This window comes from Phaseolus vulgaris, chromosome 3 (genome assembly GCF_051622355.1).
Source record: "Phaseolus vulgaris cultivar YP4 chromosome 3, ASM5162235v1, whole genome shotgun sequence".
In the NCBI taxonomy this organism is placed as follows: Eukaryota; Viridiplantae; Streptophyta; class Magnoliopsida; order Fabales; family Fabaceae; genus Phaseolus; species Phaseolus vulgaris.
The window spans coordinates 8,582,902-8,597,720 of NC_143500.1; the positions used below are offsets into that span (position 1 = coordinate 8,582,902).

At 32.1% G+C, this 14,819-nt stretch overlaps 1 protein-coding gene across 2 annotated transcripts; it reads left to right on the top strand.

The window, feature by feature from the left end:
* The first annotated feature begins 5,942 nt into the window (after positions 1–5,942).
* LOC137806468 (Radical SAM superfamily protein) lies at positions 5,943–12,351 on the top strand. 2 transcript variants are annotated; one of them, XM_068606606.2, is made up of 9 exons: positions 5,943–6,180; positions 6,282–6,358; positions 8,919–9,021; positions 9,244–9,341; positions 9,532–9,662; positions 9,754–9,862; positions 10,862–11,053; positions 11,168–11,304; positions 11,934–12,351. In XM_068606606.2, exons 1-9 carry the CDS (start codon positions 5,994–5,996, stop codon positions 12,220–12,222), a joined length of 1,323 nt encoding a protein of 440 aa, XP_068462707.1. In that variant the 5' UTR covers positions 5,943–5,993; the 3' UTR covers positions 12,223–12,351. The 2 variants fall into 2 exon arrangements, with proteins under 2 accessions (XP_068462707.1, XP_090156344.1); XM_090300218.1 differs by having other exon boundaries at positions 5,957–6,180; positions 9,522–9,662.
* The last annotated feature ends 2,468 nt before the right edge of the window (positions 12,352–14,819 follow it).

The following is a 14,819-nucleotide window of genomic DNA, read 5'->3' on the forward strand; positions in this document are numbered from 1 at the left end:
GGTGCGTTCATGAAAGACTTGATTGAATGTTATTTAAATGGCAGATTTGTTGTCACAGTACAGGGTTGCAGGCTGGGAGAGAGGAAGATGTAAATCCTGAAGGAGGTAAGACAACCATTGTAGCTCACACAACCATTATACTCGGCTTCGGAGGAGCTGCGGGAGATAGTTGGCTGCTTCTTTGATTTCTATGATATTAGGGAGTCTCCTAAGTGGATGGAATATCTAGTGACAGATTTGCGTGTGGTAGGACATGTTGCCCAGTCAGAGTCACTAAAACCACAGAGGTGAAGTGAGCTAGTATGAGAAAAATATAGTCATTCACCAGGGGTTCCCTTGAGGTAACGCAAAAGACGTGAGACAACTTGTTGATGATGAGTTGTGGGTGCATATATGAATTGGCTTAAATTGTGGACAACAAAGACGATTTCAGGTCGCATGTTGGTTAAGTAGATTAGACGTCCAATGAGTCTTCTGTATTGGGAAGTTGCATCAGCATGAAGAGGGGAGCCTTGATCGGGAGAGAGACGGGAGGTATAAGTCATAGGAGTGGCCACAGGTGCAGAGTCAAGCATGTCAGTTTCATGAAGAAGATCAAGACTATACTTGCGTTGACTTAAATGAAGACCAGAACTGTTGCGAGCAATTTCCAGTCCCAAAAAGTAAGTGCGATGACCTAAATTTTTTATCTTGAAGTGATGGTGAAGGGATGTAGTAATTGTATTGATTTCCTCCGTGTCATCGCCAGTTAAGACCAAATCATCAACATAAACAAGCATAGTAGTGAGTTTATCATTATTATATTTAAGAAAAAGAGAGTGATCAACAACAGAAATAGAGTAATTATTTGATAAAAGAAAAGTAGAAAGCTTAGCGTACCATTGGCGACCGGCTTGATGAAGGCCATACAAAGACCGTTGAAGCTTGCAAACATGCTGGGGAGAAGGAAGAGAGAGGCCAGGTGGGGGGGTCATGTATACCTCTTCATAGAGATCACCATGAAGAAATGCATTATTGACATCAAGTTGTTTTAAAATCCAATTTTTGGTAGTGGCAATAGCAAGGAGAAGGCGAAGGGTAGTGAGTTTAGCAACAGGTGCAAAAGTGTCTAAGAAATCAAGTCCTTCAAGTTGGGCGAACCCTTTGGCAACAACTCTAGCTTTGTGGCGCTCAACAGTGCCATCAGAATGGTATTTTATTTTATATACCCATTTACAACCAATAGTTTTCTTTCCTGGAGGGAGAGGAGTAAGTTGCCAAGTATTGTTAGCAGCAAAAGCTTGAAGCTCATCTTGCATGGCAGATTGCCAAGAAGCATGTTTAGAGGCTTTGTTATATGTCCGAGGTTCAGGATGAGAATTGATAGAGGAAATAACATTTCTAAATTTGGAAGATAAGAAATTGTAAGACAAGTAATTATGAATAGGATATCTACTACTTACAATGTTGGTTGCAGTGTGGAAATTCGCAAGATAGGCAGGTTGTCGGTGAGGACAAGCTGATCTTCTTGGAAATTGGGGTGAGGTGCTTCATGGAGATGCAAACGGTGATATTTCTGGTGGAGGTACAATGTTGGATGCAGGAGCAAAGGCACTATTTATTGGAAGATCAGAGGATAATGAGGCTGGTGGAGGGACAATATTGGGTGCAGGAGTAGAGGCACATGGCTCGATAGGAGGTGCAGTATCAAAAAAAAAATCAAAAGCAAAATTATATGCGTTAGAAATAGGGAGAGATAAAGTGTTAGAATCATTAGGCAAGCCACTATCCAATTTATATGTAAAGTGGTTTTCATGAAAGATTACATGTCTTGATATCTCTATGCTATGAAACTTTAAGATAATATAACCTTTTGTATTTTGTGAGAAGCCAAGAAAAATACCTTTGATAGATTTATCATCTAATTTTTTCCCATGTGTAGTAATGGTACTAGCATAACAGAGACAACCAAACACTTTTAGAAAGGAAATGTCATATGGTTTTCCAAACAACTTTTCATGAGGAGTGATGTTATTAAGTAATGGAGTAGGAATAACATTTATTAAGAAAACATCATGATTTACAGCAAATTCCCAAAAAATAGGAGGAAAAATTGCTTGAAAAAGTAAAGCTCAGGTTACATTTAGTATGTGTTGATGTTTACGTTCTACAATGTCATTTTGTTGTGGTGTTTCAACACAAGATTTTTGATGTATAATTTCCTTTGAAGCATAAAAATTTGACATAGCAAACTCAACACCATTGTCAGTATGAATCGTTTTGATATTAGTTTTGAAATGATTTTGAACGAAAACAGTGAAGTTAATGATGTGCTAATGCACTTCAGATTTGTTATGCAGCAGAATAACCCAAGTATAACGCGAGTAATCATCAACAATAGTCAAAAAATAACGAAAACCTTGCATAGAAATTGTGGAACGTGGTCCCCAAAAATACCTTTTATTTTATTTTTCAATTATTTTTAAAGACGATGGTAAATTTGTAAACTTACAATTTTAACATTTTAAAAATGTATAAAATTCTCTCACACTCATCCCATTACTCATAGACTACAATATATTTTTTCCACAAATCCACTTTAGATACCTTAATCCAAACAACCTTATTTTCTTTACATTTTTCTCTCAAATCATTCTAAATTCACTCCCTTAAATCTCCACAAATCCTTTTCCTAATCCAAACAAAGCATTAATTAAACTTTATAATTAAAATGAAAGAAACTTATTTTGAGAATTGGTTAAAGGTTGACTCGTGATAGCTCTACTAGAAAAAGATAATGAGAATAAGTCATACAAGTTGGAATCACATAATTTCTTTAATCTTGCCTACTTCACTCCCACATCATCAATAGGTCATTCGATCTCTAGTGTGAACGTAAGGTGTGCTTTTCTCTCACTTTTTTATTAATGTCAAAATTCTTACAAGTTATATTTTGAAAACCATATAACGAATAGTTAATGAGTAAAGTAACTGATTTAGAGAAACCATGAAAATAGTCTAGAGAAAAATCTGTCAAAAAAATAGTCTAGAAAAAAAATCAATAAAAGCAACCGAGTCTCTTTTTAAAAAATAAAAATTAACCTAAAATGTTTATCATTTTGTATTCTACATGTAAACTTATTATTGATAATATATTATTAAAATTTTAATCTAAGTATGCTAATATAATTTACTTTAATTTTTAGAGATATCTTAAATGTTAACATAATCTGTAAATTTATATTTTATTTTAGTTTTAGTATTATAGAATTAATATTGTATTATTCTATGTGTTATTGAACTATTATAATAGTTTTATTAATATGGTTCTAAAGTCTTAAAATCTTAAACTAGTATTTTATTTATTAATTTAATAGATTAATAACTGATTTCAGTTTAAAAATATTGATTACTTGAGCATGGAATTAGGAAAACTTGATATTGGGTCTATTCACCAAACTTAACTGGAAAAAACTAGTTCTTGAGATAGTATAATTTAAATATCTCACAAAATTAATTTATAAAATAAGGTTTCTTCAGTTATATACTGTAATTAATTTATATATTTGATCAATAATGTAAAATTTCTAACAATAACATCTATAAATATAATTAATAATTATTATTTATATAATATTTAAATAATAAGTTTTGTTATTTCAATTTTTTTTTTGTAATAGTTGTTAAGGATTTGTCACATGTCATTGCACATATAATATTTGTTATAGTAAGAATTTGTTTAAAAATCTATAAGTTGTTAATGCCTCCATATTTCACAAGTGGGGTGAGAAAATCAATCTACGATTAAAAGAAATTGTGAGTTGTAAAAAGAGGTAAGATTGAAGTAAAAAAAAAAAGTATGCGTAAAACATCATGTAAATAAAGATTGGCTGTGAAATGAATCGTGTTAGAATAATTAGCAAGAATGGTTTCTCCATTTGGTAACTTAATTGAAATAAGTGTAATTTGTTTGTAACTAGGAAAAGATTGAATGAGATTAAACATGACTTGCAGTGAATAATCTATTATGTAAATAGAATTTGAAATTTGATTGACAATACCTGTCTAATTTGATAATACTTGTACACAAATGATGATTATTAGAGTAAAAAAAATGGAAGTATGTTCAAAAAGTTTGTTGTTTATTTGAAAAGAATTATACTTTGATATATATATATATATATATATATATATATATTGGAATTGATTGAAAAGGCAATATAATCAATAGTGAGATTGTTGTATAGTTGTAATTTTCTTAAGTATTCTGTTGTTGCTTTAATATGCTTCCATCACTACGTGATTTGAAGTGTCTATATGTGTTTCAAGAGACCTATATCATAAAAGTTTTTGATAAATTTAGGATGACAAACTTAAAACATGTGGTCACACATTTTGTGTCTCACTATAAGTTATTATGAACAGTCTCCGAAGACGATGGAGGAATGTAACTATATGGATGATATTCCATATGCTAATATCATTGGTTTTGTAATGTATGTGATGATTTACATTCGCCTCAACATAAGTTATGTTGTAAGTGTAGTTAACAAGTTCATGTCTAATCTTGGACAACTCAATGATAAGCTCTTAAGTTGATTATTCATTATTTGAAAAGATTGCTTGGAAAAGTTTTAGTTTATGAGTCTAGGGGCTAGTGTACTACACGATTACTGGAACCGTCAGAGATCATTGACAACACCTAGATGTAGAACCACTTTCTTGGCGCTTAACACAAGTACCTCACACTCTGGCCTACGCCTTAGAGGCAAGTGTAAGATATTCTTATAAATTAAGTTAGCAAATACCCTCTCAGCTTAATGTACATTACCTTATCATCAATGTTTAGAATAAGTAACTAAATACATAATTAGCATTGACATCACGACTAAGCAACACTAAAACCATGATCAAAGAATACTTAAATCTATCATAAAGGTTTTGTATAAGTAAAAGTCTAATAAAGATAATATAAAAGGTAAAGATAGGAAGATAATAGATTTAACTTTTTTCTTTACAAAAATAATTGTATGTTTATTGTGTCATTGAAACTCACATAAGTGACTTAAACATCATATCATTACAAGTACCCTATATAATGAAACCAAAACTAAAATCTGAGATCAAAACTAAGAATCTAAAAGCCAAACACTTTAGGACAAACCAACTAGTAGAGGACATGATTTTATATGGTGATCTCGACCTTATAAAAATATGTAATTATTCTAAAATATTTTAATATTAATCATCGTTTATAGTGTAATATAAAGTGTAAATGAAGCAGTTAAATTTTATCAATATAACATCACAGTTTATACATAATTACAATACTTTTTTTTTTTATGTTTGGCAACATAACTGATTTCTTATATATATATATATGTTATATGTTTTTTTTTATCATACGTATTAACTTACAATTTAGAAAAATATATATTTAGTCTAAAAGAAAAAATATCTTGCTATACAAATTTATGACTTAAGTCATTATAATTCAGCACTTCTCAACATAATAAAATGGGACAACCATGTATTAGAACGATACCAGTTTTGATGTGAACATATTTTTATTTTTTTAAATTTGATCCTTACTGTTTTTTAATACCTTTTTTTTATTATAATTACCATTGTTTTATTTATTAAGATAAATATAAACACATATATTCAATAAAACTTATTCCATTAGTTATTACGTTGCAAAAGTCTTATATTTTCTCAGTAATCAATGATATTAAGAACAGAAATATAATTGTTAAAATGAACGAATATGGCTTATGCATCAGACATCATTATTCGTATTATGTTCCTATATTTTTAGGAATGAATAAAATAAAATAATTAATTAATTTTTATCTTAACTAGCTAAACTAATAATGTAAAATTGGTCAGAACCAATTATTTTTTAAAAACATAGTTTATTTTAAGTTTTAAAAATGATTTCAGAATAATTTTGAGTAAAATAGAACTCAGAACTAATAATTAAGAGTGAAAGATTGGATTGGGTGAGTTTGAAGATGAGGCGAGTGATGGCTATAGGAGCCGTTGCAAATTCCACCCTTCTCGTATCTTCTAAACCCAATCGCTTCTCCTTCTCCCTCACCAAAACGTCGCCGTTTCTCATTTCTCTTCTCTCTCCTCGCCTTCGCCGCTTCCTTTCTGTTTCTTCTCTAACCGCCGACCACCACAACCTCTCTGATTTCGGTCACTACTCTTTCCCCAATTTTCAATAGATTCTTAAATCCTTATATTGCTCCGTGTAACTTTTTTTTGTCTCTTTAGTTCATGATGTGTGTTTGATGCAGGAAATGGTGATGGCGTTGGAATTTCTAGCCAAGGTTCGAAGGCGCTGCTCAAAGGGATGACTTACCCTGATCTTGAAGTATGTTTTTTATCTCTTTAGAAGTTTGTGCATGTTTAGAATATTCAGATTGGCTGAATAGACTATAATTGGTGCGTAAACACTCACTTTAGTATTGAAACTGTAATTTACTGTCACCACCAATGGTATTATAATTTTAAAACGTGATTTAGTATGTCATTTAACCTCTATATCTGCATCACGCATTTGTTCTCTTTTGGTTCCTAAACTTGACCTTCTACATTCATTTTTGTACGGTCCTAACTTGGTCCGTGACCCATGACTGAACTTGGGTCATAGGATATTCTGGATGGGCTAAATCCCTCAATTGAGGTTAGATTAAAGAGGAATAGAAAGAAGTTTAGGATTTGGACACCACGTCACTCAACCAAGGCCACATATAGCCTATCAGGCGATTGGTATCAGTATGGGTAGTTGCCAACAAAATCGTGGAAGTATTGTATAGGCCATAGTTCTCTAGGGTAACAGAACCAAGGAGGCGTAACCTCCCAACCTTCTAACACTCCAGTCATTCTTTTTTGTTAAGATCGCGATATTCTAATATATGAGCTTCCCTTAGAGAGGGTGCTGAAATCTACTCCTATAAAAATCACCACAAGCTCAACCAGAGGGATACTTGAGCTTACTAGCTTAAAGTCCCTACTTTTAATCAGAGCAAATTGACACCTGTCGTGGGGCTAGGTAAAAATTTTCCTACTTCCACAAGACAAAACAATACGTAATCATGAGAAACCAAAGACAAACAGTTCAACTCGAAGAAGATGGTCTTGCTCCAACCTTGCAACAAATCCTTGACACCATGAGGGAATTGTAGTGGGATAACACATATGATGGTCACTGGGTTTGCATCAACATAAGCTAGGAGAAGAGAAGAGGAGGCACAGGCAAAACAAGACTGATTGTGTGAAGAAGCAGAGTTGTCACATCATCGATGGAGGAGGCTTTGGGAGCAAATGAAGAATTACAAAAAACTAATAAAGAATTGCAACAAGTCATGCGTAGACAAATGAAACATCAAGGACATGCCAACTTGTATCCAATCCACACTCAAGCAGATCCACAACCCTTCTCCCAGGCAATCATGGATGAGCTAGTACCACCACACTACATGGTACCTAAGATCACACCATTCTCCGGATCAGGAGATTCGAAGAGCTACCTTAAAGCTTTACGAGCTCAGATGTTGATCTTGAGGGGCTTAGATGTTGATCTCGAGTCAAGGGGCTCAAATGCAGTCCAATGCAAGATGTTCTCAGGAACAGCTTTGCAAAGGTTCAACGGAGCATACAATTTGGAAACATTGATGAGGGTCTAATCCCTTGGACATGGAATGCATCAAGCTTACGTTTTTATTTCGGTTAAATTAATGTAAACATAGAGCGACTCACTTTTTCCTCAAGTTCTTTTGGAAGCATTTTTTCTTGAGGGTTTTTAATGACGTTGCCTAATTTAATAAAATTCTACGTTACCAATTTCTTTTCAAGGAAGATATGTTAATATGCTGACCTTATCAGACAGCATCAACCCCAGCTTCGCTGGAGACTGACCTTATCCAGAAACATCAACCCCAGCGTGGCTGGAGGCTGACTATGAGCAGCATTGTAATACATGCCCCATACGTAAAACCTAATTCAGGTTGTTTATGATTGTCTATTAAGGGCAACTATTATTTCCGTTTGCGACGAAGCTGAGTCTTTTCACTATCGGAAACCTGACAAGTATATTTAAATTGTTTACAACGGTTTTCTTAGTAATCAGGTATTCAGTAGCCTTCTTGTTGTTAATCAGAAAATGGGCGCATACTTGATCTTATCTTGGTGAAATTAACCGGATACACGATATTCTTGTTATTAATCTTGGCGAAGTAGTTAGGTAATTTATTCTTAACCTAGTTGATTTTTCTTTAGTCGATAACTAGGTCAATTACCTAGAATAGATTACAACACAAATCATATAAAACACCAAGGCACATAATATTAAAAAAGTTCAAGTTAAAACAAATTTAAACTTAGAAATGAAAAGGGTGAAACTAAAATAGTCTTCTATTCTGCTTTTATCTTTCAAAGTGTACTTCATTTTAGAGGTTTTAAATTTACTTATGGTTTTTCAAATGTTTGTGACCGGATAAGTAACATTGAATACATTTTACAAAATATTTTAAAAAAAGTTCTGCATTATGTCTATGCTACACGTTGAAAAATGTTTGTGTTTTTTAACATCTCAATAAAATGTGACAAATATGATATTTGTTGGTTATGGATGTGTATTAGGTTAGAGATGCGAGCGTAAGCAGAGTAAATATTTGCTATGCAATAGACTGAGCTAAAATAATCTTATTCATCCATGTATGATCAAGATTAACTCTTACTTCTCACATTCTTATTAGATACACCTCCAATTACTTATTTCTTATCTAAGTCACCAGGATTTGAACCCATTTTAGTTCACTTGGCAGATTCCCTGTTTGTGGTTCATTAATTTCATTGTGAATAGCTTATGAACAAAAGGTTTCCAGTTGTTGACTCCAAATTGTATGGCTAATGGTTATATCATTGTACAGAAATGGGTTTACTCACATGGATACAGGCCTGGGCAGGCTATGATGTTATGGAAGCGAATGTATGGAAACAACATTTGGGCCCAACATGTTGATGAGCTGGAAGGTTAATTCTTCTTCATTTAACACTGCATGTATTTGAGATGGGTTTAAAAACTATTGTTTTATAATGTTCGTACTTGGTACTTCACACAGTAATGTTTGTAAACATAGTTCTTCAGACCCTCCTGGTGAAATAGTGAAGTTTTGCCAATGAATTTTGAGCTGAATAATTTGAATTGACTAGTAATTCTTATAAGTTTATGTGTATATATATCTTATGATTCAGGATTGAATAAAGATTTCAAGAAAATGTTGAGTGAAAATGCGGAGTTCAAGGCACTTGCTCTGAAAGAAATCCACACAGCATCTGATGGAACAAGAAAGGTTAAATTGATCTTTCTCTGTTTTATTTTCATTTTTTTCAACATTAAATTCATCTAGATAGACAATGATATGAAACCTGAAAGTTATTTATGTTTAGGTTTATAGCTTCATAATTACTTGCATAGCTTGCTTATTTAGTTGTGGTTCTGGAGAGTATTCTTGTTAACTTTAAACTCACAGGATATTGCAGATTTTATTCACATTGGATGATGGGCTGGTCATAGAAACAGTTGTCATTCCTTGTGACAGAGGTAGAACTACTGTATGCGTTTCAAGTCAAGTTGGATGTGCCATGAATTGTCAATTTTGCTATACTGGAAGGCAAGTCTTATTTTATGCTGAAGATAGCAATTTGATGGTTATGTTATGTTTTACTTTTCATGCAACTTTATTAGCATGATTGTTTTTGCAGAATGGGTCTTAGGAGACATCTTACTGCTGCAGAAATAGCAGAGCAGGCCGTTTTTGCCAGACGCTTGCTCACAGATGAAGTTGGCTCCATCACAAATGTTGTCTTTATGGTAGATTTAACATTGCATTGATAATTCTAATGCATACTTTATTCGTAGCTAATAAGATACCACCTTGGTCTGTCAGATCTTTGATCGTATTTAATGTGCACCATGTTCTTGCTGAGAAGTCAGTATAATGATAGCTATGTCTCTTATCCTTGAAATTAAAGCATAGTTTCCATTTTAATTTTGTAGCTTTCTCTTTTCCAAATGGTTTCTAAAGTACTTCTGTGTATGCTTTCTTATGTGTCAGCAATTCAGAGCATGTTAGTGAACCTGTTTGCATTATTGCAAATGGATGTTCACACGTCCAAAGGATGAAATGGAGAAGTAAGAGTTTGTTTCAGGTGTTAAACATGGATTTAAAAGTTTGGATAACCAAACATGCTATTAGTAGTACTAGTACTCCCATATTTGTCACCACCACCTATGCTATTTTTTTTGCCACTGAGAGCTAAATGGAATGCTTTAGTACCAGTTTATGCAATTGGGGGTATTGTACCCGCAGATTGCAGAGTTACAGAGAGAAAGAGAAACAAATATTATTCTGCATTGACTTATTGAGATTTGAAGAGTCTCTCAACTCCTTCCACTGCTATGAATTTCCAAAAAACCCACTGTCTTATTTGCTTGACTGACCCATGTAACTGATTTATGCGTCAGTTGGATCTGTTATCTTCCCTGTGTTCCTACAATACCTTTCGGTAATATGGTCACTATTGCTAACAATTATCCCTGTCTTGCTAATTACTTAGCCAAATGTGAAACCAAAGCTCTCTGTTAATCTATTTTGTAACCATTTTGCATTGTGAAAAATGAAATATTTTTTCTTTAAAAATTGTGTCATTATGGATATCTGCTTCGTCTATCCTATCAATTCTGTTGTTGATGCTTACAAATGTTGTGTTGTGGTTGTAGAGATGGGAAGGGGAAGAAAATGTAAAATAGAACTTCTGATCTGGTATCTTATTATTGATAGGATGCTAATAACTGCTATACATATTTTAGGGCATGGGGGAACCACTTCATAACATCGATAATGTCATTACAGCTGCAAATATAATGGTGGATGAACAAGGGCTTCAGTTCAGCCCTCGCAAGGTCACTGTTTCAACTAGTGGGCTTGTTCCACAGCTCAAACGTTTCCTCCATGAATCCAACTGTTCATTAGCTGTTAGTTTGAATGCAACTACTGATGAGGTGAATTTCTTATTACTATGCTGTTATTGGTTCCTGGATCACCCTTAAAATTATACATAAAAGTGCAAGGACAGGAATAGAGGAATGATCGGTCACATTTGAATCTAATGTCAGTTAAGAAACTGGATCATGCCTATAAATCGAAAGTATAAGCTGGACTTGCTTCTTCAGACACTTCGGGAGGAGCTTCGCTTCAAAAACAACTACAAAGTCCTATTTGAGTATGTGATGCTTGAAGGAATTAACGACAGGTTAGCTTCTTGTTTTTGCAAATAAAACTTACACGACTGTGGATTGTCGTGAAATGGATCATATGCATACTTGTAACTGTGCATCAAGGACTCTGTATATTGGCAATGCCTCTTGTCATATAGGCACATAATTTTATGTATGAATTGCATTAATGATCATAGGAGTTTGAGTTGGAATGTTGTAATGAATTTTAGATTGCACGATGTTCTGTACTATATTGGTAGCTATATCATATGTAGAGAAATGTTAAAATGGTATTTTTCATACGTTCTCAGTTTCCTTTGCGTTTTGGTCCTGATTCAGGGTAACATTTGCCCTTTCATCCTTCTCCATTCACTGCCCTCATCATACCATTCATATGTAGTGTTATTAATATAACTACCGCATTGCTTGCATTCATTAATTTTCATTGAAGCCCTTTAAATTCCTCTATTGTGATTGTTTCATACGCTCCATGTCCTTGTTCCTTTTTTCTTTGTAGCTGTTTATTTTCATTATAAATCATGAAGATAAACTACTATGGTTGAGGTCTTGGTTCACATTTAACTTTTCTGGTTTCCCCACTGTATACCTCTATTATATGTTAAAAGTAATTTTTTTTTTTGCCTCTGTTACATATTTAACGCAGTGATGGAGATGCAGATAGGCTTATCGAGCTTGTGAAGGGCATTCCTTGCAAGATTAATCTAATCTCATTCAATCCTCACAGTGGATCATTCTTCAGACCAACCAAAGAGGAAAGGATGATTGAATTCCGTAATACATTGGCTAGAGCAGGATTGACAGTCTTGTTAAGACCTAGTAGAGGTGATGATCAAATGGCTGCCTGCGGTCAATTGGGTAAGCCTGGCACCATTCAAGCTCCATTGCTTCGTGTACCAGACCAATTTCAAATGGCAATTGGAACCTCAGCTTGATTCCTTTTGGAACTTCTGTTGCGAATTGGTCTTACAGATACTGTTAGCAAAGTCCAAGAGCTAAACAAGGGGGTGTCTGTCTACATATTGCACATCCCCGTTTACAGTTAATTGATTTTATTTTACAAATGTGAAGGGTCCAAATTCCTTACTCACTAAAAATAGGACATAATAATAATAAAAAGAGACAAATACAACAATGTACAAAAAAAATTATAGGTAGTATTTAATGGTATATATTTTCCTTAAATTACTACTAACAGGCAATAAAGGCTTTAAATACATTACAAATATTTTTATATTATTATTTGATTATAAATAATGTCATAAAAAATTATAGTTTTATTAATATTAAGATGATTTGTAATAATTTGGTTATATTATTAATATCTTTCGAATATAGGTCTCATCAGTATATAGAACTTCTAACGACTACACGGTATAACAATAAGATGATTGTTCCTTTGTAACATAAAACGTTATTGCCATTGTGATTCTAATTAGTTCATGTTGTATAATTTTTACACTAATAATTTATAGAAAAGAAACTCTAATTTAAATCCGTTAGTATTTTCATTTTTTTACTTTTGTTAGTTATGGCTTTAAAGAAAATAGTTCAACATAAAAAAAATATTCAGCATGACATTATATATATAACAATATATAACGAAACTTTCTCATTATCCTAAATTATATTTTAAAACTAAAAATAAATAAGTAAATATAAATTATTTATTTATAACTATATAATGAGATTTTTTTAAAACCTATATCTTTCTCACTTGTAAATAATTACAAAATTAAAGAAGTAATAAGCGCTAATGTCCAAAAATATTAATATTATTAATGCACATTTTTTAAAGTTAACCTAAGTCCGTTAACAAAGGATATGTGTATATTATAAGTTAACCTAAGTCCGTTAACAAAGGATACGTGTATATTATAAGTTAACCTAAGTCCGTTAACAAAGGATACGTGTATATTATGTTCAATCTGTAATGTTTCTTTACAAATTAAACTTTGCAAAAGAGAAAAAGTAAAAGATTAAAAAATGAAAGATCAATCTACAAATTTAAGAATCATAAAAATTTTCTTGTTATATTTTTCTAAAAAATTAGATACCTAATTTGAATAATTAATCGGTTTAATTATTTAATTTAATCGTACTAATATCATTGGGTATACAAATCAAATCAAACTATTAGCCATTCTAATATATATTAATTCAAATTAATTTGATATCTAAAGTAAAAGAAATGTAATTATAATAACAAAGTGCAAATCCAAAAGTAGAACTTGAAAACCCAATTTGACTTCTATGATTTTAATTTTGTGAGTTGAATCTCAAGACTTAATTCTCTACACGGATGAAAAATGAAAAAAAAAATACAAAAAAAAGAGAGAAAAGAAATGAAGAGACAACAATTAAAAAATGGAGAGAAAAAGAGAGGAAGATACATTTTCTAAAACTTAAAAATTAAATATATGATTTCTATCCACATTATTAGAGCTCATCTAATTTATATATAAACTCTCTAATTTGTTATAAACATACGTTGACTCTAATTAGGTATGAGATCCTCACATACAGAAAAAGATTGCAATCTGTTTGATAAGGATTGAGGGACATTGTTTCTTCGATCCGAACCAAGGAATTCCTTAAATAGGATTCAAAATGGATCTTATTCTATCATTGATGAGATATTTCTCTATGAAAAATATGAATCGGAGTTTGAAGAAGAATAAAGTCTAATTACAAAAATTTAAATTAATATGAAAGAAATAAATTCCATGAGTTATTATATAAAAATTCAATAAATCATAGAAAATAGTATAAGCTCAAATCCAACCAACTATATGTCTATTTTAAAACTCTAGAAATGTAAAATCCAATGCAATTAGAAGTAGGAAAAATAATATCCAAAAAAATGTTATAGTAAAAATAGTAAGCAAAGGTCAAATTAATTAAAAATAAAAATAATTATGTATAGAAAGTTCAATTTATAATCACTAAAAGAATAATTTAAAAACTGAAAATCAAGCACATTGAAAGTGTTTTTAATTTGCTTGTGGAAGTATTTTCCGTGGGAGTATGAAGGAGTTTATTGGAGCTTTATCTGCGTTTCTTGACGTTCAGACTGCTTTGGTTGCTGAATTTTATGGAGTTATATATGCTTTGGAGGAAACTCAAAGGTTGGATCTTACTAATATTTAGCTGGAATGTCACTTTGTCTTGGTTTGTGTTACGTTTACTGTTAGGACAAATGTTCCTTGGATGCTTCGTAATCGATGGAATACTTGTCTTAATTACTGTGAAAAAATCAGGTTTAGGGTTACTCATATTTTTCGTGAAGAAAATGCGTATGCTGATAAGTTGGCTAATGTAGGATTTATTCATAGAGAATCTTTTCATTAGTATAATAGACTTTCATCTAGTCTGTTCTTAGAATTCTTTATTAATAGTTATAATCTACCTATGTATCATTTTTGTTAACATATGGATTTTGGTCTAGTCTCCCCATATTTTTGTATTTTTTTTTTAATAATATTTTTTTCATGTAATGATAAATGATTGTTGTTACTTGAAGTGTCAGTCT